The following is a 27,153-nucleotide window of genomic DNA, read 5'->3' on the forward strand; positions in this document are numbered from 1 at the left end:
TTTTTTTAGGTCTTTTTGTATTGGTAACCTGTTGCTAATGATACCACTGTTTTTGTTTCCCAGTTCTTCTATATTTGGGGAATGTTGGATTTTAAAGGGGGAGAAGTGTTGTAATGTGAGTATTATTAAAAGTAAGTTAATACTAATCGGGAAGCTGTTGGTAGCAAGAGGGGGGATCCGGGGTTGGCGGGATCTTTACTTCCGCTCTTTTCACTCCCAGTATGCATTGTATATAGTTCCTCCACCCATGCCGCACGAGGTACCTGGAAGCCTCTGTATTGTAAATATCATTTGCCGTCCCTGATAAAGATGTTCTTTTCGCCATCAAATTGTCTAGTGGTCTTTTTGTAAAGTAGAAGGTACCACAATTCACGACTGGTAAATCAGTAAATCAGCTCTGGAGGCAAATAGATTGTGATTTGTTTAAGCAACACACAAAAATGCCGGTGGAACACAGCAGGCCAGGCAGCTGTGGAGAAGCGCTGTTGAAGTTTTGGGCTGAGACCCTTCGTCTGGCTTTTATGCTGCAGTACCACTTCACGAATGGCAGCAGCTGGAATAGATTGTGGTTGGGGTGACTCGGGTCCCCGATGATTCTTCAGGTCCTTTTTACACACGTCCTTGTAAATGTCCTGAAATGTCCTAAATTTACAAGTGGTAGATGTGCTGGGCTGTCTGCACCACTCTCTGCAGAGTCCTGTTACTAAGGGAGGTACAGTTCCCATACCAGGCAGTGATGCAGCCAGTCAGGATGCTCTCAATTGTGCCCCTGTAGAAAGTTCGTAGGATTTGGAGGCCCACACCAAACTGCCTCAACCGTCTGAAGTGAAAGAGGCACTGTTGTGCCTTTTCACCATACAGCTGGTGTGTACAGACAACAGTTGGAACAGTGCCAACATCTGTTGACATAAAGAGACATCATCACAGTAAGGAAAGTTACATAAAATGAAGAGTGAGACTGAAAAGGAAGATGCAAACCCAAATCAAATCAACTATGGCATGAAACTTAGAAACTCTCCAGCTGAAAGTAGTGAACAATTACTCAGATGATAACTGAGACCGAATCAAGGTGGGGAAGTTACTAATATTGGAAACTATGTCTGAACCTGTTTAAGGCAAGAATTGTAAATATGCTGGAAGAATTTATACATAACAATTTAGAAAGCATTACTGGAAATATGTTTATAAACTATTTCTGAATCATGTTATAAATGGATATTTGATGAAAATAATTTTGGTTATTTAAAGAGGGTTAACATTCAACCAATTTGCTAGTGTAGGTAGAAGCAAAATTGCTTAGGGTTTGTGGTGAACTGTTTGTTGCAGTTTGCCCTATAACCTTGAGATGTAAGGTTTTAAAATCTTCCTTGTAGAGTTTTAAGAAACTATGTATATACATTTGTAATAGACCAATTATGCAAATCAATTAAGAATACAGTAGATACTGGAAACAAACTTTGGGTAAACATATCTTCAAACAATCACAGCTGAAGCTTTTATTTCCAAAATCATTAACATATAATGAAAATTCAGCAGGATTGTAAGTGAAGATACAAATTGTCCCACCATCTGGACCATGCCATCACTTCATAGCCACCATCAGGCAGGAGGTACAGAACCTTGGTTCTACACCACCAGGTTCAAGAACAGCTACTGTGCTTCAACTATCCAGTTCTTGAACCAACTGGCAAAACGGTATCACTACAGTTTTGCAGCATTAACTTCAATCACTTTGCACTAAACAGAACTTTGATTTTTTTTTGTTCTACTCTCTAATTGTGCTCTTTCTTGTAAAAATTATTTTATAATTTATGCTACACAATATGTTTTTCTTATGAATGCTGCTGATAAGATGCTTTTGGCCTGTGATGCTGCTACAAGTAAGTTTTCATTACACCTGTGCACCATGCATATGGCAATGAACTGAACTTAGACTTTTAGAACAGGTTTAAGGTCAGAGGTTTATGGAGACTGATATAATGGACAATGCACAATGCACAGACACAGCACCACTGATGCAATCCTGCACAATCCCAAAAAGAGTGCATATTCAATAACTAAATGATGAAACTATCTATCTAGCCACTACAATTTAGCTTGTGTGGTGAACAGCTGGAGGTGTGAAAAATCTGGAGACTGACAAGTCTAATCTTCAATGTGCCCAAACTCAATTTCTAAACTGGTGCACTTTCCAGAAAAATAATCATGGATTAAGCAAGGGGAGCTGAAAACTTGGCTGCTTTTACCCTCTGACAATTATTTTATTGCTACTGCTTGCCTCGCTATGAATTACTAAATCAAGCCAACTGAGGATCATGCTTGTCACCAGAATTCAGCTGAACATTACATGTCATTCTTTACCATGAATTTTAACCAAAATTATAGCAGATAGCTTGACGATTGTACTTTCATGGTATGTTATGGGGCTTAAGGTCATTGAAATGTTAACCAGGTTAGATTTGGTGTTACAATCTGGATTGCATTGAAGGACAATGGGAGTAGAGTTAAATGTCCAAAAGGGTATAGGGTAAAGGAAAAATACATTAGTTCTATGCAAAGGGAATGGGGATGGATGAGCAACTGGAAATCTCCTCAAAGAGCTGCAATGATCTGAATGACCTCTGTGTGTATTCAATGAAGTGCTAAATGATGCCCAGCTAGAATTTTTTTTTAAACGCATTACTGTTTTTTTTGTTGTTACTAGCAGCACGAAAAGGAAGGCAGTAGGGGATCCAATCTGTCTCAATCTCCAGTACATTAGGCAGCAAACTGGTTTTGGCATTGAAATGTTAGCTGCACATTATATTATACTACCCTCACAGTTTTCATTTAGACAATACCTGGATAAAAGGAAAAAGAAGTCCAACCAAAAAGTTGGTAAGCCAGATCACGGTCCCACCAATCATGAACGCAGAAGATCGACAAGACTGATCAAACATCTCAATGGTTAGCACAAAAGGAATCCCACCTGAAAGGAAGGAAAGTGTTCCAGTCAGATTAATAAATGTAAGCTTATCAACAATGAATCCCAAATGAATCCCAAACACCAATTGTTCACTGCGCAAAGCACCAAACTGCTGTGAGTTGGCAGTATGAACCAAGTTCACCTTGTAAACCTAGGGTGGTGCGGTAGTGTAGGGGTTAGCAGAACACTTTACAGTACCAGTGACCCAGGTTCAATTCCCATCACTGCCTGTAAGGAGTTTATTAGTTGTTTCCTGTGACTGCGTGGGTTTCCTCCAGATGCTCTGGTTTCCTCCCACAGTCCAAGGGCGTACCAGTTGGTAGGTTAATTGGTGATTGTAAATTGTCCGATGATTGGGCGAGGGTTAACTCAGGGGACTGCTGAGCAGCATGCCTCGAAGAGCTGGAAAGGCTTATTCTGAAGGCACTGTATCTGAAAAAAAAAAGTCATACAAGTTCAATTCAGCTCAAAACCTCTAGATCTGAAATAATTATCACACCATTTGGTCTTTTAAACCAACAACAGTAGAGAAATTCATCTTTAGTCATTCATTGTAAAATGTGTAGAGGTTTGACAAAAACACTCACCTTTGTGTCATTTACTTTACTGGAGATCTCATCAATATGAGATTTTACTGGTTGAAATCTACCACACAGTCTCATGGCTTAGTTCCCCAAATGTCCTGAACTACTGAGGTCTCAATTATTTTGTTACAGGTGTGCAAAACCAAACAAGCTACCCTAAAGCACCTCAAATCTAATCAAGCGATGCGACCATGGCACCAGGGACTGTGTGATTTAACTGGGTCAGATTAGCAGGTTAGAAAACATCCACCACAAAACTACAGAGAAAATCTTTGTGCTCAGAAAATTTCATTCCGTTAAGTGGCAGACCACGTTAAATGTCAGGCAGCTTTCAACCAGGTGCATTAAGAATACATTTGACAATACCATCTCTAACTTGGATTGTTTTTGCTTTTAAACAAGTTGGACAAGATGGCAAGTCACATTAGAACATAGAACTGCACAGTCCATGATGGCCCCACACAGAATTATACAGTACACGAGGGCCCCACACGGAACTGTACAGAACATGAGGCCCCACACGGAACTGTACAGAACACGAGGGCCCCACACAGAACTGTACAGAACACGACGGCCCCACACGGAACGAGGGCCCCACACAGAACTGTACAGAACATGACGGCCCCACACGGAACGAGGGCCCCACACAGAACTGTACAGAACATGACGGCCCCACACGGAACGAGGGCCCCACACAGAACTGTACAGAACACGACGGCCCCACACGGAACGAGGGCCCCACACAGAACTGTACAGTACACGGGGGCCCCCACACGGAACTGTACAGAACACGACGGCCCCACATGGAACGAGGGCCCCACACAGAACTGTACAGAACATGAGGGCCCCACACAGAACTGTACAGAACACGACGGCCCCACACGGAACGAGGGCCCCACACAGAACTGTACAGTACACGGGGGCCCCCACACGGAACTGTACAGAACACGACGGCCCCACACGGAACGAGGGCCCCACACAGAACTGTACAGTACACGGGGGCCCCCACACGGAACTGTACAGAACACGACGGCCCCACACGGAACGAGGGCCCCACACAGAACTGTACAGAACACGAAGGCCCCACATGGAACGAGGGCCCCACACAGAACTGTACAGTACACCAAGGCCCTTCAGCCCACAATGTCATACCAACCTATATAAACCCACTCCTTGATCAATCGAAACCCTCCTTTCTACACAGCCTATAACTCGGTATTTTTCATCTATCTAAGAGTCTCTGAAATCCCGAATGTATCACCCTCTACCAGCACCGCTGGTAGTGCACTCCATGCACATACTACCCTCTGTGTAAAGAAAATCTTACATCTCACATCTCCCCTAAGTTATTTATTGCAGCTCTGGGAAAAAGGTGCTGGCTGTCCACTCTATCTGTGCCTCTTACACACCTCCACCTAGTCACCTCTCATTCTACTTCGCTCAAAGAGAAAAGCCCTAACTCGTTCAACCTTTCCCTTTTGGACTTCAGGACTATTTTACCCTCTGTTTGCAATACTTTTTAATATTTATAGTAACTTATTTTTACAAACCCCATTTCCAGAAAAGTTGGGATATTTTCCAAAATGCAAAAACAAAAATCTGTGATATGTTAATTCATGTGAACCTTTATTTAACTGACAAAAGTACAAAGAAAAGATTTTCAATAGTTTTACTGACCAACTTAATTGTATTTTGTAAATATACACAAATTTAGAATTTGATGGGTGCAACACACTCAACAAAAGTTGGGACAGAGGCATGTTTACCATTGTGTTACATCACCTTTCCTTTTAATAACACTTTTTAATCATTTTGGAACTGAGGATACTAATTGTAGTAGATTTGCAATTGGAAATTTTGTCCATTCTTGCTTGATATAAGACTTCAGCTGCTCAACAGTCCGTGGTCTCCGTTGTCTGATTCTCCTCTTCATGATACACCATACATTTTCAATAGGAGATAGATCTGGACTGGCAGCAAGCCAGTCAAGCACACGCACTCTGTGTCTACAAAGCCACGCCGTCATACCCCGTGCAGAATGTGGTCTGGCATTGTCCTGCTGAAATAAGCATGGACGTCCCAGGAAGAGACGTCGCCTTGATGGCAACATATGTCTCTCTAAAATCCTAATATACGCCTCAGAGTCAATGATACCTTCACATACATGCAACTCACCCGTGCTGTGGGCACTGATGCACCCCCATACCATCACAGATGCTGGCTTTTGCACCTTTCGCTGATAACAATCAGGATGGTCATTTTCATTTTTGGCACGGAGAACTCGACACCCATTTTTTCCGAAAACTAGCTGAAATGTGGACTCATCTGACCACAGCACACGGTTCCACAGTCTTTCGGTCCATCTGAGATGAGCTTGGGCCCAGAGAACTCACCGGCGTTTCTGCATAGAGTTGATGTATGGCTTCCTCCTTGCGTAATACAGTTTCAAGTTGCATTTCTGGATGCAGCGACGGACTGTGTTAAGTGACAATGGTTTTCCGAAGTACTCCCGAGCCCAGGTGGCTATAATTGTCACAGTAGCATGACAGCTTCTTAGGCAGTGCCGCCTGAGGGCTCGAAGATCACACGCATTCAACAGTGGTTTCCGACCTTGCCCTTTACGCACTGAGATGTCTCTGAATTCTCTGAATCTTTTCACAATATTATGTACTGGAGATGTTGAAAGACCTAAATTCTCTGCAATCTTGCGTTGGGAAATGTTCCTTTTGAACTAACTAACAATTCTCTCATGAATTTTGGCACAAAGGGGTGAGCCACGACCCATCCTTGCTTGCAAAGACTGAGCCTTTAATGGATGCTACTTTTATACCCAGTCATGATACCTCACCTGCTACCAATTAGCCTGCTTAATGTGGAGTCTTCCAAACTGATGTTTTCTGTGCACTTTTCAATCTTATTTTAACTCTGTCCCAACTTTTGTTGAGTGTGTTGCAGCCATCAAATTCTAAATTTGTGTATATTTACAAAATACAATTAAGTTGGTCAGTAAAACTATTGAAAATCTTTTCTTTGTACTTTTGTCAGTTAAATAAAGGTTCACGTGAATTAACATATCACAGATTTTGTTTTTATTGCATTGTGGAAAATATCCCAACTTTTCTGGAAATGGGGTTTGTAATATTATTGCACTGTACTGCTGCTGCAAAAGAATACATGACATATGTCAATGACAATAAATCTGATTTTGATTCCTCATAGGACATGTTCTCCAATCCAGGCATCATCCTGATCAATCTCCTCTGCATCTTCTCTCAAGCTTCCACGTCCCTCCCCTCCCATGAGGTGACCAGAACTGAACACAAAACTCTAAGTGCGGCTTAACCAAAGTTTTATACAGCTGCATGAATATCAATTTCTTACTTCTGGTAAATACAGTTTTCCCACCCCCTCCCCTCTTCTTCTATTCCCCACTTTGGACTCTTAACTTTTCCTACATGCTTATCACTTCCTGGTGCCCCTCCTTCTCCCCTTTCCCCCTTGGTCCACTCTCTTCTATCAGATTCCTTATGCTCCAGCCATTTACCTCTCCTACCCACCTGGCTCCACCTATTACCTTCTAGCTGTCCTCTTCACCTTCCCACCTTTTTATTCTGACGTCTTCCCCTTTTCCCTCCGGTCCTGAGGAAGGGCTGCTGTTTGTTCATTTCCATAGATGATGCCTGACCTACTGAGTTCCTCCAGCATTTTGTGTGTTTTGCTTTGGATTTCCGGCATCTACATATTTTCTCATGTTTTTGCTTCCCTCATTTGAGGAGGGAGCTTCACTTTTGCTCCAATCTCCAATCTCACCATTGAAAGGAATGCTCTACAGAAACTGTATTTTTCTCATTTAGTTTGTGTCCACTACGTGCTATGTCAATGGAGTTTCATCTATTCATTCTGCTATGATACAATTCACAAATATTTCCAATATCTGTCTCACCATACATCCTCTCTCCAATATAACTGATACCAAAGTGAATGAAGAAGGTAAATCAAAATTCTGTCCAACTTAAAAGGTTTTGATCTGCAGCAACGTGCTTTCTGACTTAAACCAATTCTTGACTTGGTTCCATAGTTCATATCCACATCTTAAACATTAACTATTGTAAAATCACATCAAAGATATCTGTCAATCCAAAACTATAACTCCAGCTCTCAATTTATCTATTCTCCAGTTGCAATCTTGGCATTTCTTTCAAGATCATGAAAATAATGCTCTCCAGGGACAAGCCCACAAGGTCAATGGGCAGACATCTCTTCTGAATGTGTCAGGTGGACATCACAACTTTTGACTGTTAGGATATATGCCTGATTTGATGAATATTCCACTGGTAGCCACATGCTTTAACCTACTGAAACTCCATGTCTACGGGAATTTCCATTGTATGTAGCCATTATACAGTTCTGTTCTGCTCCACAATAGTGGCAATGTTTGATGGCCAAGCTTGGACATCCTTCAGTTCTAGTCTGAGATCTGCCATCTCTGGGTTTTAACCTGGTTGCTGTTCTGATCATCTCCCAACAATACTAGTGCAGCAAATCACTCATATTGCCTTATATTTTCCAGGCCTAAGAGCTTTTCTTTGGATATTGGAATATTTTTTTTTGGTAAACATAAAAACTGTGATAAGCATAGTAATACAGAAAGGTAATACTTATAGATTTCAGTAAAATTTGAGAATTCTCGAACAGCCATCCAATGAATTAAGATGATCTCAGAAATAAAACACTGTTCAATGTTAACATTTGGAAACTATCGATTTAAACTTGCAGAAGTTTCATCATTCATATTCTGTATTTATTTTGCTTGATTCTGCCATCATTATCACTCACAGTGATGATGATTGATAAGGATAATGAAGATTTAGTAATGGGAATAGAAGTAGGCCAGCAGTCTGCTTGAACGTGCTCCACCATTCATCAAGCTGACCTTCCAATTCAGCTCTATTTTTCTGCATTATTCCCACATCTCACACTTCTATTAATATCCAGAAATATATTAATCTTGGTCTTGAATAAGCATCGACTGCCCTCCAGGTTAGAAAATTCCAAAGCTTCAGCAGACTCTGAGGGGAAAAAAAATTCTCTTCATCTCTGTCCTAAATGGCTTGTTCCTTATTTTGATAATGTGACCTGTGGTTCTTGACTTCTTATCTAAGGAACAATTTCCCTGCATTCAGCCTGTCAAAGCCAATAAGAATTTTGTAAGTTTCTCATTCTTTTAAACTCCAGGGCAGCAGTGGTGAATAGTTTTAACAGAGAGTTCCCAAATTGGCGATATTCTTCAAAAAAAATGTTTCCTGTACCATGGTAATTCTGAACAGACATTAGTATGGAGTAATGAAATAATTATTGATTTTTTTAAGGAAAAGCAATGAGTCCTGTTGTTTACTTACATGTATTCACTGTTTTACTATTAATAAAAGTATAACAGAGACAGACTGAAATAAATGAAACATTTTAGAAAACCTGTTCAAAAATTATTAGTACTTAACTTTTAAAAAGATAATTGAAAAATAATATAATTTTCAATAGTATTGCTATTGAAATGGTTTACTATACAATACCAATGTGCACACCAGGCCCGCAAGGATCTCAAAATGCATCATCCGATGTTCTTGCAATCATCTAGCTGGAGTGAGATGTTTCCTACAAAAATATCTTACTACAGTCAGGTTGTAAAATACTAATTTTCTGCTTTAATTGCCAGTAAAGATAATCATTATGCATCTTTATATGGATGGGGTTTGAAGAATTCAGAGGCAGCAGTGCATGCTGCATGCCCAAAAAATGTTTTGCGTGCCATGTTGGGCATGCCACCCCTGTATAGGGAATAAAGGACTAGTAAACTCAGTCTCCACTCATACACACCATGCTCAGAACCTGTCCAGTGAATTTACTCAGTGAGACTGGTAAAGCCTCATAACTTTATAGTCACAAGTCTGATTCTGAATTCCAATGCTGTCTGGCGAAATGTGCACAAGGAGTTACCTCCCACATTTCAATTGCCCCTGGTGTAGGTGGGGTAGAAGTGATGAAAATTGGATTAATGTGGATGGGTGCCTGACACTTGGCATGGAAGCATTAGACCAAAGAACTTGTTTTCACACTGTATGAACCTTTACTGCTCTCACTCAATGGCATGTACATCCTTTCTGAGGTCAAAACTGTACAAAATGTCACAAGACTGTAACATAACATATAGGAGCAGAATTAGGCAATGGCCCATTGAGCCTGCTCTGCCATTTCATCATGGCTGATCCCTTTTCCCTCTCAGCCCCAATCTCCTGCCTTCTCCCCGTATCGCTTCATGCCCTGACTAATCAAGAATCCATCAACCTCTGCCTTGGGCATACCCAATGACTCAGGCTCCACAGCCGCCTGTGGCAACAAATTCCACAGATTCACCACTCTCTGGCTAAAGAAATCCTTCATCTCCACAATGATCACCTAATCAGTATTGAGCCCAGGTGTCTGGCACTGTAATTTAGCAGGTTTACTAGCTACACATCCCGAGTTAATGCTTCCAGAGGAAGACCAGTTCTGATGAAGGATTTTCCACCTGAGGTATTCCACAGGGTCTGTGTTGGGACTGCTTCTTTTTACGTTATATGTCAATGACTTGGATGATGGAATTGATGACCTTGTTGCAAAGATTGTGGATTATACCAAGATAGGTAGAGGGGGAGTAGTTTTGAGAAAGCAGAGAGGCTACAGAAGGACTTAGACAGATTAGGAGAATAAACGAACAAGTAGCGGATGGAATACAGTATTGGGAAATGTATGGTCATGCACTTTGTAGAAGGAACAAAAGCATAGACTGTTTTCTAAATAGAGAGAAAATGACAAATCTGAGGAACAAAGGGATTTCGAAGTCCTTAAACACAATTCCCTAAAGGTTAATTTACAGGTTGAGTCTGTGGAGAGGAAGGCAAATGTGATGCTAGCATTCATTTCAAGATGTCTAAAATATAAAAGCAAGGATGTAATGCCGAGACCTTATAAAACACTGGTGAGACCTCACTTGGGGTATTATGAGCAGGTTTGGGTTGCTTAGCTGAGAAAGGATGTGCAGAAACTGGAGAGGGTTCAAAGGAGGTTCACGAAAATGATTCCGGGATTGAATGGCTTCTCATATGAAGAACGTTTAATGGCTCTTGGCCTAGAATTCAGAATGACGGGTGACCTCATTGAAACCTATTGAATGGTGAAAGGTCTTGACAGAGCAGATGTGGAGAGGATGTTTCCTATAGTGGGAGTGTCTAGAACTAGAGGACACAGCCTCAGAATAGAGGGACATGCTTTTAGAACAGAGCTGACAAAGGGATTTCTTTAGCCAGAGAGTGGAAAATCTGTGGAATTTGTTGCTATGGGCAGCTGTGGAAGCCAAGTCTTTACGAATATTTAAGACCATTTGACTCTGAGTCTGTAAGACATAGGCGCAGAATTAGGCAATTTGGCCCATCGTTTCAACTGCCATTCAATCATGGCTGATCTTTTTTACCCCTCCTCAGCGCCACTCCCTGGTCTTCTCCCCATAACCTTTGATGTCATGTCCAATCAAGACCCTATCCATCTCTGCCTTAAATACACCCAACGCCCTGGCCTCCACAGCTGCCTGTGGTAACAAATTCCACAAATTCACCACCCAATGGCTAAAGAAATTTCCCTGCATCTCTATTTTAAATAGGTGCCTCTCTATCCTGAGGCTGTGCCCTCTTATTCTAGACTCCCCCACCATGGGAAATATCCTTTCTGCATCTAATCTTTCAACATTCGAAACATTTCAATAAGAACCCCCCCCCCCATCCTTCTAAATTTCAGCAAGTACAGGCCCACAGACATCAAATGTTTCTCATATGGTAACCCTTTCATTCCTGAAATCATCCTTTTGAACCTCCCCTGAACCCTCTCCAATGCCAGCACATCTTTTCTTAGAGAAGAAGCCAAAATTGTTCACAATACTCAAGGTGAGGCCTCACCAGTGCCTTATAAAGCCTCAGCATCACATTCCTGCTCTTGTATTCCAGACCTCTTGAAATGAATGCTAACATTTCATTTGCTTCCTCACCACCGACTCAACCTGCAAGTTAACCTTTATGGTGTTCTGTACAAGGACTCTCTAGTCCCCTTGCATCTCAGATCTTTGGATTTTCTCCGTTTAGAAATACTCTGCATATTTATTTCTACTACCAAAGTATATGATCATGCATTTTCCAACATTGTATTTAATTTGCCACCCTCTTGCCCATTCTCCTAATCTGTCTGAGTCCTTCTGCACCTACGTGTTTCTTCAGCACTACCTGTCCCTCCACCAATCTTTGTATCATCTGCAAACTTGGCAACAAAGCCATCTATTGCATCATCTAAATCATTGATAAACAGCATAAAAAGCAGTCCCAACATCAACCACTGCAGAACACTGGCAGCCAACCAGAAAAGGATCCTTTTATTCCCACTCACTGCCTCCTATCAATCAGCCAATGCTCTAAACACACCAGTAACTTCCCTGTATTACCAAGGGCTCTTAACTTGGTAAGCAGCCTCATGTGTAGCACTTTGTCAAAGGCCTTCTGAAAATCCAAATATACAACATCTACTACATCCCCTTTATCTAACCTACCTGTAATCTCCTCAAAGAATCCCAACAGGCTGGTCAGGCAAAATTTTCCCTTAAGGAAACTTTGTCCTGTCTTGTCCTGTGTCACCAAGTACTCCATAACCTCATCCTTAACAGTTGATTCCAACATCTTCCCAACCACTGAAGCCAGGCAAACTGATCTGTAATTTCCTTTCTGCTGCTTTCCTCATTTCTTAAAGAGTGGAGTGACATTTTGCAACCTTCCAGTCCTCTGGCACCATGCCAGAGTCCAATGAAAGATCATTACTAATGTCTCTACAACCTTTTTCAGACCCTACAGTGCAGTTCATCTGGCCCAGGTGACTTAGGTACACTTAGGTCTTTCAGCTTTTTGAGCACCTTCTCCCTTGTAATAGTAACTGCACTCTTATCTCTTCTCTCACACCCTTCATCATCTGGCACATGGCTAGTGTCTTCCACAGTGAAGACCGATGCAAAATACTCATTTAGTTCATCTGCCACCTTCTTGTCACCCGTTATTATTTCTCTGGCCTCATTTACCGGCAGTCCTATATCCACTCTCATCTCTCTTTTATTTTTTACTTGAAAAAACTTTAACCATCCTCTTTGATATTGCTTGATAGCTTGCTTTCATATTTCATCTTTTCCATCCTAATGATTCTTTTAGTTGCTCTCTGTAGGTTTAAAAGCTTCTTAATCCTCTATCTTCCCACTAATTGTTGCTTTTCTCTTTGCTTTTACATTAGCTTTGACTTTCTTTGTCAGCCACATTTGTACTACTTTGCCATTTCAGTATTTCTTTGCAATTTGGATATTTCTTTGTTTTTGGAATGCATCAATCTAGCACCTTCCTCATTTTCCCAGAAACTCACGCCATTGCTGCTCTGCTGTCATCTCTGCCAGCATCTTTCGCCAACTCCTCTCTTGTACCACTGTAATTTCCTTTACTTCACTGCAATACTGCTACGTCAGAATTACTTTCTCCCTATCAAATTTCAATTTGAACTCAATCATATTGTGATCATTGTCTCCGAAAGGTTCTTTTACCTGAAGCTCCCTAATCACCTACGGTTCATTATATAACACCCAGTCCAATATAGTTGATCCCCTAGTAGGCTCAACAACAAACTGCTCTTAAAAGCCATCTTGTAGGCATTGAACAATCTCACTCTCTTGAGATCCATTACCAACCTGATTTTCCCAATCGACCTGCATGTTTTAATCTCCCATAACTATCAAAATATTACCCTTTTGACATGCCTTTTCTATTTCCTGTTGTAATATGGGGTCCACATCCCAGGTGCTGTTGGGAGGCCATCAGGGTCCTTTTACCCTTGCAGTTTCTTAACTCAACCTACAAAGATTCAACATCTTCTGATCCCATGTCACATTTTTCTACTGATTTGATGCCATTCTATACCAGAGACCCCCTCTGCCTTCCTTCCTATCCCTCCGATACAATGTGTAACTTTGGACATTCAGCTCCCAACTACAACCATCCTTCAGCCGTGATTCAGTGATGGCCACAACACCATACCTGACCATCTTGTAAAAGTGCACAAGATCATCCACCTTATTTGAACGGCAGTTTGAACGAGGCATGACTGCGCAAGCGTGTGAAGGTCAGCCTGTGAGAACAGCAGGAGAGTTTAAAAAGTGAGCTGATTAATGGAACGGGTGTTGGAGGAGCGGGAGACAGAGTAGGAAGGCTTTGGTTCGAGAGGCTTCGGTGAGCAGAGGCTGAGGGTGAGCTTGCTCCCAGTGCGGTAAGGCCGGTTAAGCTCCTTTAGTTAATCTAATTAACTTAGGAGTAAGTAATGGAGGCAGCAGTCAGGGCAGTCGGGTGCTCCGTATGCAGAATGTGGGAAGTCAGGGTGAGCACTGTTGTCCCTGATGACTACACCTGCAAAAGGTGCATCCAGCTGCAGCTCCTGACAAACCGTGTAAGGGAACTAGAGCTGGAGCTGGATGAACTTCAGGTCATTCGTGAGGCAGAGGCAGAAATAGACAGGAGTTTCAGGGAGATAGTCACCCCTAGGAGTCAGGAGACAGGTAGCTGGGTGACTGTCAGGAGAGGGAAGGGGAATAGACAGGGAGAGCAGAGCACCCCTGTGGCCGTTCCCATCAACAATAAGTATACCGTTTTGGATACTGTTGGTGGGGACGACCTACCAGGGACAAGATGCAGTGGTTGCGTCTCTGGCACCGAGGCTGGACCCTCAGCTCAGAAGGGAAGGAGGGAAAAGAGGAGAGCAGTAGTAATAGGGGATTTGATAGTTAGTGGGACAGATAAGAGGTTCTGTGGGAGAGATCGAGAATCCTGGATGGTCTGTTGCCTCCCTGGTGCCAGGGTCTGCGATATCTTGGATCGAGTTCTTGGTATTCTCAAGAGGGAGGGTGAGCAGCCAGATGCCCTGGTCCATGTAGGGACCAATGGCGTGGATAGGAAGAAGGAGGAGGTTCTGCAAAGAGAGTTTAGGGAGTTAAGTGCAAAGTTGAAGGACAGGACCTCCAGGGTTGCAATCTCAAGATGGCTACCAGTGCCATGTGGTAGCGAGGCTAGAAATAGGAAGATAATGCAGCTAAATATGTGACTAAGGAGTTGGTGCAGGAGGGAGGGCTTCATGTTTCTGGACAATTGGGCTTTGTTCCAGGGAAGGTGGGACCTGTTCCGACAGGACGGGTTGCACCTGAACTAGAGGGGGACTAACATCCTTGCGGGAAGGTTTGTAGTGCTGCTCCGGGCGGTTTAAACTAGATTTGCAGGGGGAGGGGAACCAGAGTGTTAGAGCAGGTAGTGAGGAGGAGGAGGATAAAGGTCATGCGAGAACTGTAAGAACAGTGCATGGAGTAAAGCCAGATCTAACATATAAAGAGGCTTTGAGGAAAGAGAAGCAGAATAAAGGGTGTAGAGGTAGTAAGGTAGAAGGGCTAAAGTGCGTGTACTTCAACACAAGAAGCATCAGGAACAAAGGTGATGAACTGAGAGCTTGGATACATACATGGAATTATGATGTATTGGCCATTACAGAGACTTGGCTGGCACCAGGGCAGGAATGGATTCTCAATATTCCTGGATTTCAGTGCTTTAAAAAGGACAGAGAGGGGGGAAAGGGGAGGAGGGGTGGCATTATTGGTCAGGGATACTACTACAGCTGCAGAAAGGGTGGGTAATGTAGCAGGATCCTCTTTTGAGTCAGTATGGGTGGAAGTCAGGAACAGGAAGGGAGCAGTTACTCTACTGGGGGTATTCCATAGGCCCCCTGGTAGCAGCAGAGATACTGAGGAACAGATTGGGAGGCAGATTTTGGAAAGGTGCAAATATAACAGGGTTGTTATCATGGGTAACTTTAACTTCCCTAATATTGATATATTGATTGGCTCCTGATTATGGTTTAGATGGGGCAGAGTTTGTTAAGTGTGTCCAGGACTGATTCCTGTCACAGTATGTTGACAGGCCAACTAGGGGGAATGCCATACTAGATCTAATATTAGGTAACGAACCGGGTCAGGTTACAGATCTGTCAGTGAGTGAGCATCTGGGGGACAGTGATCACTGCTCCCTGGCCTTTAGCATTATCATGGAAAAGGATAGAATCAGAGAGGACAGGAAAATTTTTAATTGGGGAAGGGCAAATTATGAGGCTAAAAGGCTAGAACTTGTGGGTGTGAATTGGGATGATGTTTTTGCAGGAAATGTACTATGGACATGTGGTCGTTGTTTAAAGATCTCTTGCAGGATGTTAGGGATAAATTTGTCCTGGTGAGGAAGATAAAGCTGGTGGGTCTCATCAGCAAGAACGACGAGTCAGCATACAGAGAGGAGGTGCAGCGGCTAACAGACTGGTGCAGAGCCAACAACCTGTCTCTGAATGTGAACAAAACAAAAGAAATGGTTGTTGACTTCAGGAGGGCACGGAGCGATTACTCCCCACTGGACATCGACGGTTCCTCGGTAGAGATCGTTAAGAGCACCAAATTTCTTGGTGTTCACCTGGCGGAGAATCTCACCTGGTCCCTCAACACCAGCTCCATAGAAAAGAAAGCCCAGCAGCGTCTCTACTTTCTGCAAACCTTCTCCAATATCTACTATACTACTAATGTTTGGTATCATTTGCAAACTCAGTAGCTACACCTACTACATTCTCATCCGAGTCATTAGTGTGGATGATTCTCAAGAGTGGACCCAGCACTTACCCCTGTAGCACGCTGCTGGTCACACAGCACCAGGCATATGGACTGGTGTAAACACAACAACCGGAGTCTCAACGTGGACAAGGCTAAAGAGATGATTGTGGAACTTCAGGGAGGTGCAGGCTGACACCCCCCCCCCCACCCCACACTGCATGTCAATGGCTTCTCCATGGAGAGAGTCTTGGTGTGCACATTACTGACAATCTCAACACCACCTCTCTTCAGCCAAGAGAGCACAGCAGTGCCTCCACTTCCAGATGAGACTGAAGCACCTCCCTCCACCCCATCCCCACTGCAATCCACCAGAGCACCACTGAGTGTTCTGCCCATGTGGTAAGGGAATTACAATGCATGAGATCGCAGATACTGTGAAACAACATCGGGGTCTCTCTACCACTCCTCCCCTCTCCTCACCCCGATTTAGGATATATATCAGAAGCAATGCATATGCAGTGCCCCCAGCATTGTCAAAACCCCCTCCCATAAGATATAGGAGCAGAATCAGGCCATTTGGCCCATTTAGTCTGCTCCACTAATTTATCATGGCAGAAAAACAGGTAATGATTTTATCTTTATTCCTCATGATTTTCTATAACTCTATAATGGTCACTCCTCAACCTCCTACACTGTAGGGAATAAAGCCCCACCCTACCCAGTCTCTCAAGTCATCACTTTTTATTGTCATTTCCACCATAACTGCTGGTACAGTACACAGTAAAAACGAGACAACATTTTTCAGGACCATGGTGCTACATGAAACAATACAAAAACTACACTGAACTATGTGAAAACAACACAGAAAAAAAACTACACTAGACCACAGACCTACCCAGGACTGCATAAAGTGCACAAAACAGTGCAGGCATTACAATAAATAATAAACAAGACAATAGGCACAGTAGAGGGCAGTAAGTTGGTGTCAGTCCAGGCTCTGGGTATTGAGGAGTCTGATGGCTTGGGGAAGAACTGTTACAGAACTTCTGCCTTAAATACGCATGAAGATGTAGCCTCCACAGCTGCTGGAGGCAAAGATTTCCACAGATTCTCCACTCTCTGGCTAAAGAAATAGCCCCTCATCTCCGTTCCAAAAGGACACTCCTCTATTCTGAGGCTGTGTCCTCTGGTATCAGACTCTCTCACCACAGGAAACATCTTCTCCACATCCACTCTATCAAGGCCTTTCACCATCAACAGGTTTCACTCATTCTTCTGAATTCCAGTGAATTTCATGGCCCAGAGCAATCAAATGCTCCTCATATAACAAACCTTTCAATGCAGGAATCATTTCTGTAACCCTCCTTTGAACCCTCTCTAATGTCAGCACGTCCCTTCTTAGATAAAGGGCTCAAAACTGTTCACAATACTCCAAGTGAGGCCTTACCAGTGCTTTATAAAGCCTCAACATTACATCCCTGCTTCATCCCATCCTTCCCAGCAACCCTTTGACATCCTGCCATCAGGCAGAAGGTACTGCAGCATACGAAGCAGAACTGTCAGGCTGGGTAACAGCTTCTTCCCCCAGGCTGTTAGGATTCTTAACACGCTGCTGTAACCTAGCATGCCTGTACACCGTGTCTGAATGTTCTGCTGCCCCTGCTAACCCACTCCCCAACTCAGAGACACACCCTCATCCTGTACTGGTCACTTTTCATCTTTTATCGTTGCTGTTTCACATATTTATACGACTGCTTGTTTTATTAAGATAATGCCAGCAACATTATGCTGTCTGTCATAAACATACACTGTCAATCTTCAGCCCATGACACTCAGGGACATAAGCTAATATTATTTCATGACTTTATGTGTTTAGGATCGTAACTATACTTGCTGTGTATGACTATAAGTACTATGTTTTTGCACCTCGACCCAGAGGAACAATGTTTCATTTAACTGTATCCATCTGTATGGTTGAATGACAATAAACTTGAACTTCAACCAATCTGAAAAGCAACACTCACTACCACCCTCAGACTCCTACCATCAGTCCAATCCAGTTGACTGGCTCAGCTGGTGACTGGTGATTGAAGCTCCTATCGTACGTAACCTTCTCAAAGGCCTTGCTAACTTCCATGTGCACTGCCTGCATCAAACGTTGCCTAATTTGCTGCATGGATCCAATGCATTCTGTTTACAGGGTCAACTTCTCCATTTCCAAATCGGAAGTGGAAGGAAGTAGTTAAAAGAATAAGTGAAAACAGAGCCCATTGGAAATCATCATGGGAATGTGCATAAGAGTGAGAATCTGCAAGCCTCACTGAATTACTAACAGCAAGGACACCTTAAACAGAGGAAGCAGAGCTACAAAGGTTTACTCTATGTGGAAATTTTTGGGAGTTATGAAGTAAACAGCAAAAATTAGCATTTAAGAAAAATGTAACAACAATTAAGAAAGAAGAAGGGGACTAGGGCTTGGAGCTTTGCTGAACCTCTGCATGACACATTGAAGGTAATGACCATTATCACTGCTCTGTACTTCAAAAGGTGTTACACCGCATGTTGTAATTACATCTTGTGGGGAAGGGAATAATTGTCTTGTGCATTATTCGTTGAGGAACCTTGCTGATATGTATTATTTCTGACAAAGCAGGTTAATAATAAACTAATACCATAATAAGAACAAACTCTGAAAGGAGCTTCATATGGAGAGATACACACTAATTCCAACCACAGTTTTCTGTAGCAGAGTACTTTTTTAAAAAATTATTTCAAAACTTATTCATAAATAGTTGTAATTATTTCTGACTCAATGCAGGTGGGTGAAATTTCCATACTGGATGTCTCATTCAGGCAAGCTGACATCTTTACACAACTACCACTACAAAATAATAGATCAGGATGTGTAATCAAAATGGTTGGGTGCAGAAGAAATTCAAGAGAACTTTACAGGATCCCTTAAAGAGCTAAGCAGTTGTATAAATTATTACTCAAGAAATAACAATTTATTCTCATACAATAAACATGGGGGATTTAAAAATTTCTATAAACTTTCCATAGAAGTTATTTAAAATAACATTGAAAATGAGAGCTTGTTGATTGAGGAGCGTTTACCATAGCAACATGTCATGGAACCAGCCATTATTTTAGAACTTTTCATGAATTAATGAGATATGGTTAGACAGCTGATGAAGAGGCAACTTGCTAATTTACACATTGCACTCTTGACTGGTGAACCTGCTAATTCGAGCTGGATTTGCATGTCACCTCACTTGCTGCCCAAATATATTCACTGGTCAGAATGTGCAGAGACAAAGGGGATGAGCTCCATATGGACAAGGATGCCAAGCCAGGTGTACTAAAAGTCTCATTGATGACTAGGAATTATACTGGCTTCCCACCCCAGGATGCTCTGGAAGCTCTTGAGGAGGCAAGACTAGAGCATGGATGTAGGCCTTTCGGCCCATTGAGTTTGTGCTAACCACACTGCACTCGTTAACAGTAAACCAAAATAACCCTAATTTGTTGTCTCTTGTTTTCCAGCAATTCTATCATTTACCTACACACCAGGGATAATATACAGAGGCCAGTTAGTCTATCGCCCCATACACGTTTGGGATGTGGGAGGTAGCCTGTAGGAAGATGTGTAAATTTCGCACAGCTAGCCCAGATCAGGCTCGATGGAGATGCCCGGCAGCTACTCTATGCACTTTGAGACCTAAGCAGCATCACAAAGTTAACACGACTGTGCCACCAGTACTTGATCAAGAAAATATTAAAAAACTAAGGAATAATTGAAAAGATTAAAATGAAATACAAAAATAAAAAAAAGCTTGATCTTCTTACATTCATTGTGCCAAGCATGGTGTGGTTGAGGTGGATTTTGGAGCATAACTCACAACTAGATTTCACTAATGATGTCGTAATCGGAATAGAGTTACAGATGTTGTTGTATCTATCATTCATTACACCCCGAACTGGGTGCGTGACTGCAACAATTCAGGATTTCCTGACCTGGAAAAGGCTGGTGGTGGTGGTTCCTTATGGACCATTTGCAAATACCAACATGATTTGTGATATTCTGTAAATAAATTTCTGTAAACAGTTCCTATGATAAACATTCACATCATACGCGAGAGGTTTAATTGGAAATACATTCTCCCAAACTGATGCCAAATTAGGATATGGTGTCATTTCTTCACAGAGGAAACTAACCTAGTGTTGGGCAGCAGGAATCTTGTTCACCATATTTATTGAATAGATCCAAGGAGCACTGAATAGAGTTCATTTGCTTTCTGTGAGCTGTCTGACTTTATAATGAAGTAATTTGTAGGTCTGCTATTACCAACTTTCTCTGGGTTTTAATGAATCAGAATTATTATCACTGTTTTCCATAATGTAAAATCTGTTGTTCTGCAGCACCGCAGTACAAAATTATTATAAATTACAAATTAAATAAATAAACAGTGCAAAAATAGGAATAATGTGGCTGCATTCATGGACCATTCAGAAATCAGGAAAGGAGGCAAGACCAAGGAATTAATTATAGACTTCGGGGAGGGGAAGCTAGTAGAACACGTGCCCGTCCTCGTTACGGGGACAGAGGTGGAAAGTGAACGGATTCACTTTTCTGGGTGTCACCACCTTCTAGGATCTCGCTGACATTGAGTGCAAGATTGTTGCTGTGACACTACTCAGCCACCTGATCTATTTTGTTCCTGTAGATCTCCTCTTTGTCACTCGAGATTTTACTATCAATGGTGATGACACCTGTGCATTTGGGCTGTGCAGTCAGTGGCTACTTTATCAGCCATCTCCAGCTGGCCACTGAGTGTATTTCTGTATGTTCATGGCCTTCTGCTGCTGTAACCCAACCACTTGAAGGTTCAAACTGTTGTACGTTCAGGGATGCTCTTCTGCATACTACTGTCGCCTTCCTGACAGCCATTCTCCTCTGACCTCTCTCATTAACAAGGTATTCTTGCCCACAGAAACTCCACTCACTGGATCTTTTTTGTCTTTTGCCCCATTTCCATAAACTCTGGACTGTTGTGCATGAAAATCCCAGGAGATCAACAGTTTCTGAGATACTCAAACCACTCCATCCGGCAGCAACAATCAAAGTCACTTAGAACACATTTCCTCCTCATTCTGATGTTCAGTCTGAAGAACAACTGAACCTCTTAACCATGCTCAAAGCATTGAATTGCTGCTTAGATTGAATTGGCTGATTAGATATTTATGCTACTGAGGAGTACACCTGTGCGTAATAAAGTGGTCACTGAGTATCGAGAGAATAGCGCAAATAGGCTAAGCATGCAGCTTTGAAGTGCATGTGTGTTGATTATCAGTCAGGAGGAGATGTTTTCACTGATCTGTACTTAAATTGGTCTGCTGATGAGGAAGTTGAGGATACTGTTCCAGAGAGAGGTACAGAGGCCCAGGTTTAGAAAACCGGTGATTAATACTGAGGATAATGGTGTTGAATTCCCAGGTTTAGAATCCTGGTGATTAATACTGTGAGGATAATGGTGTTGAACGATGGGCAGTACTCGATAAACACCAGACTGGTGATTAATACTGAGAGGATAACAGTGTGCATGCTGGGCAGTACTCAATAAACACCAGATTGGTGATTAATACTGAGAGGATCATGGTGTTGAATTCCCAGGTTTAGAATCCTGGTGATTAATACTGTGAGGATAATGGTGTTGAACGATGGGCAGTACTCGATAAACACCAGACTGGTGATTAATACTGAGAGGATAATGGTGTTGAATGCCCAGGTTTAGAATCCTGGTGATTAATACTGTGAGGATAATGGTGTTGAATGCCCAGGTTTAGAATCCTGGTGATTAATACTGTGAGGATAATGGTGTTGAATGCCAGGTTTAGAATCCTGCTGATTAATACTGTGAGGATAATGGTGTTGAACGATGGGCAGTACTCGATAAACACCAGACTGGTGATTAATACTGTGAGGATAATGGTGTTGAACGATGGGCAGTACTCGATAAACACCAGACTGGTGATTAATACTGTGAGGATAATGGTGTTGAATGCCCAGGTTTAGAATCCTGGTGATTAATACTGTGAGGATAATGGTGTTGAACGATGGGCATTACTCGATAAACACCAGACTGGTGATTAATACTGAGAGGATAATGGTGTTGAACGATAGGCAGTACTCAATAAACACCAGACTGGTGATTAATACTGAGAGGATAATGGTGTTGAACGATGGGCAGTACTCGATAAACACCAGACTGGTGATTAATACTGTGAGGATAATGGTGTTGAACGATGGGCAGTACTCGATAAACACCAGACTGGTGATTAATACTGTGAGGATAATGGCGTTGAATGCCCAGGTTTAGAATCCTGGTGATTAATACTGTGAGGATAATGGTGTTGAACGATGGACAGTACTTGATAAACACCAGACTGGTGATTAATACTGTGAGGATAATGGTGTTGAACGATAGGCAGTACTCGATAAACACCAGACTGGTGATTAATACTGAGAGGATAATGGAGTTGAATGCCCAGGTTTAGAATCCTGGTGATTAATACTGTGAGGATAATGGTGTTGAACGATGGGCAGTACTCGATAAACACCAGACTGGTGATTAATACTGAGAGGATAACAGTGTGCATGCTGGGCAGTACTCAATAAACACCAGATTGGTGATTAATACTGAGAGGATCATGGTGTTGAATTCCCAGGTTTAGAATCCTGGTGATTAATACTGTGAGGATAATGGTGTTGAACGATGGGCAGTACTCGATAAACACCAGACTGGTGATTAATACTGAGAGGATAACAGTGTGCATGCTGGGCAGTACTCAATAAACACCAGATTGGTGATTAATACTGAGAGGATCATGGTGTTGAATTCCCAGGTTTAGAATCCTGGTGATTAATACTGTGAGGATAATGGTGTTGAACGATGGGCAGTACTCGATAAACAACAGACTGGTGATTAATACTGAGAGGATAATGGTGTTGAATGCCAGGTTTAGAACCCTGGTGATTAATACTGTGAGGATAATGGTGTTGAACGATGGGCAGTACTCGATAAACAACAGACTGGTGATTAATACTGAGAGGATAATGGTGTTGAATGCCCAGGTTTAGAATCCTGGTGATTAATACTGTGAGGATAATGGTGTTGAACGATGGGCAGTACTCGATAAACACCAGACTGGTGATTAATACTGAGAGGATAATGGTGTTGAATGCCCAGGTTTAGAATCCTGGTGATTAATACTGTGAGGATAATGGTGTTGAATGCCCAGGTTTAGAATCCTGGTGATTAATACTGTGAGGATAATGGTGTTGAATGCCAGGTTTAGAATCCTGCTGATTAATACTGTGAGGATAATGGTGTTGAACGATGGGCAGTACTCGATAAACACCAGACTGGTGATTAATACTGTGAGGATAATGGTGTTGAACGATGGGCAGTACTCGATAAACACCAGACTGGTGATTAATACTGTGAGGATAATGGTGTTGAATGCCCAGGTTTAGAATCCTGGTGATTAATACTGTGAGGATAATGGTGTTGAACGATGGGCATTACTCGATAAACACCAGACTGGTGATTAATACTGAGAGGATAATGGTGTTGAACGATAGGCAGTACTCAATAAACACCAGACTGGTGATTAATACTGAGAGGATAATGGTGTTGAACGATGGGCAGTACTCGATAAACACCAGACTGGTGATTAATACTGTGAGGATAATGGTGTTGAACGATGGGCAGTACTCGATAAACACCAGACTGGTGATTAATACTGTGAGGATAATGGCGTTGAATGCCCAGGTTTAGAATCCTGGTGATTAATACTGTGAGGATAATGGTGTTGAACGATGGACAGTACTTGATAAACACCAGACTGGTGATTAATACTGTGAGGATAATGGTGTTGAACGATAGGCAGTACTCGATAAACACCAGACTGGTGATTAATACTGAGAGGATAATGGAGTTGAATGCCCAGGTTTAGAATCCTGGTGATTAATACTGTGAGGATAATGGTGTTGAACGATGGGCAGTACTCGATAAACACCAGACTGGTGATTAATACTGTGAGGATAATGGTGTTGAATGCCCAGGTTTAGAATCCTGGTGATTAATACTGAGAGGATAATGGTGTTGAATGCCCAGGTTTAGAATCCTGGTGATTAATACTGTGAGGATAATGGTGTTGAACGATGGGCAGTACTCGATAAACACCAGACTGGTGATTAATACTGAGAGGATAATGGTGTTGAATGCCCAGGTTTAGAATCCTGGTGATTAATACTGTGAGGATAATGGTGTTGAACGATGGGCAGTACTCGATAAACACCAGACTGGTGATTAATACTGAGAGGATAACAGTGTGCATGCTGGGCAGTACTCAATAAACACCAGATTGGTGATTAATACTGAGAGGATCATGGTGTTGAATTCCCAGGTTTAGAATCCTGGTGATTAATACTGTGAGGATAATGGTGTTGAACGATGGGCAGTACTCGATAAACAACAGACTGGTGATTAATACTGAGAGGATAATGGTGTTGAATGCCAGGTTTAGAACCCTGGTGATTAATACTGTGAGGATAATGGTGTTGAACGATGGGCAGTACTCGATAAACAACAGACTGGTGATTAATACTGAGAGGATAATGGTGTTGAATGCCCAGGTTTAGAATCCTGGTGATTAATACTGTGAGGATAATGGTGTTGAACGTTGGGCAGTACTCGATAAACACCAGACTGGTGATTAATACTGAGAGGATAATGGTGTTGAATGCCCAGGTTTAGAATCCTGGTGATTAATACTGTGAGGATAATGGTGTTGAATGCCCAGGTTTAGAATCCTGGTGATTAATACTGTGAGGATAATGGTGTTGAATGCCAGGTTTAGAATCCTGCTGATTAATACTGTGAGGATAATGGTGTTGAACAATGGGCAGTACTCGATAAACACCAGACTGGTGATTAATACTGTGAGGATAATGGTGTTGAACGATGGGCAGTACTCGATAAACACCAGACTGGTGATTAATACTGTGAGGATAATGGTGTTGAATGCCCAGGTTTAGAATCCTGGTGATTAATACTCTGAGGATAATGGTGTTGAATGATGGGCATTACTCGATAAACACCAGACTGGTGATTAATACTGAGAGGATAATGGTGTTGAACGATAGGCAGTACTCGATAAACACCAGACTGGTGATTAATACTGAGAGGATAATGGTGTTGAACGATGGGCAGTACTCGATAAACACCAGACTGGTGATTAATACTGTGAGGATAATGGTGTTGAACGATGGGCAGTACTCGATAAACACCAGACTGGTGATTAATACTGTGAGGATAATGGCGTTGAATGCCCAGGTTTAGAATCCTGGTGATTAATACTGTGAGGATAATGGTGTTGAACGATGGACAGTACTTGATAAACACCAGACTGGTGATTAATACTGTGAGGATAATGGTGTTGAACGATAGGCAGTACTCGATAAACACCAGACTGGTGATTAATACTGAGAGGATAATGGAGTTGAATGCCCAGGTTTAGAATCCTGGTGATTAATACTGTGAGGATAATGGTGTTGAACGATGGGCAGTACTCGATAAACACCAGACTGGTGATTAATACTGTGAGGATAATGGTGTTGAATGCCCAGGTTTAGAATCCTGGTGATTAATACTGTGAGGATAATGGTGTTGAACGATGGGCATTACTCGATAAACACCAGACTGGTGATTAATACTGTGAGGATAATGGCATTGAATGCCCAGGTTTAGAATCCTGGTGATTAATACTGTGAGGATAATGGTGTTGAACGATGGGCAGTACTCGATAAACACCAGACTGGTGATTAATACTGAGAGGTTAATGGTGTTGAATGATGGGCAGTACTCGATAAACACCAGACTGGTGATTAATACTGTGAGGATAATGGTGTTGAATGCCAGGTTTAGAATCCTGGTGATTAATACTGAGAGGATAATGGTGTTGAATGATGGGCAGTACTCGATAAACACCAGACTGGTGATTAATACTGAGAGGATAATGGTGTTGAATGCCCAGGTTTAGAATCCTGGTGATTAATACTGACAGGATAATGGTGTTGAATGCCCAGGTTTAGAATCCTGGTGATTAATACTGAGAGGATAATGGTGTTGAATGCCCAGGTTTAGAATCCTGGTGATTAATACTGTGAGGATAATGGTGTTGAACGATGGGTAGTACTCGATAAACACCAGACTGGTGATTAATACTGAGAGGATAATGGTGTTGAACGATGGGTAGTACTCGATAAACACCAGACTGGTGATTAATACTGTGAGGATAATGGTGTTGAATGATGGGCAGTACTAAAAAAAAACAGACTAATGTAAGTTTTGCTGTTGTCTACATGCTCCAAAGCAGAGTTGGGAGGCAGTGAGACTGTGTCCTCTGTAGACCTGTTGTACAGGTTTAGATCCTTCTTCAGGCAGGAGTTATGACCAACCTCTCGAAGCACTTCATCACAGCAGATGTGAGTGCTACTAGTTGATTGTTATTGAGGCAGCTAACCCTATTCTTCTTGGACACCAATATCATTGCTGCCCTTTTGAAGCAGGTGGGACCCTCAGATTGCAGCAGTTAAAGATACCCTTGAACATCCAGCCAGATCTAAAGCCCAATACCTTGCAAAGGTTCGCCCTAGTGAAGGGTGCACTGACTTCGGCCTCTGATTCAGAAATCACCAGATGCTGTGCAGATTCACGTAAGTGTAGTACCAGTCTCCCTTTCGAAGGGTGCATAAAGGCCACTGAGTAAAGCGTCACTGCAATTTCTGCTGTTAGGTTACACTTAAT

The 27,153-nt window shown here is 42.2% G+C and overlaps 1 protein-coding gene across 4 annotated transcripts in view; it reads right to left on the reverse strand.

Moving 5' to 3' along the window:
- The window catches only part of slc2a9l2 (solute carrier family 2 member 9, like 2), a 374,573-nt gene that overhangs the window by 14,548 nt on the left and 332,872 nt on the right, over nt 1-27,153 (reverse strand). For all 4 annotated transcript variants that reach the window (XM_073043122.1, XM_073043121.1, XM_073043123.1 and 1 more), the window contains one exon: nt 2,841-2,968. In XM_073043122.1, the coding sequence (XP_072899223.1) occupies nt 2,841-2,968 (128 nt within the window). The remainder of the gene's footprint in view (nt 1-2,840; nt 2,969-27,153) is intronic.

Source organism: Hemitrygon akajei, chromosome 4 (assembly GCF_048418815.1).
Source record: "Hemitrygon akajei chromosome 4, sHemAka1.3, whole genome shotgun sequence".
NCBI classification, from domain to species: Eukaryota; Metazoa; Chordata; class Chondrichthyes; order Myliobatiformes; family Dasyatidae; genus Hemitrygon; species Hemitrygon akajei.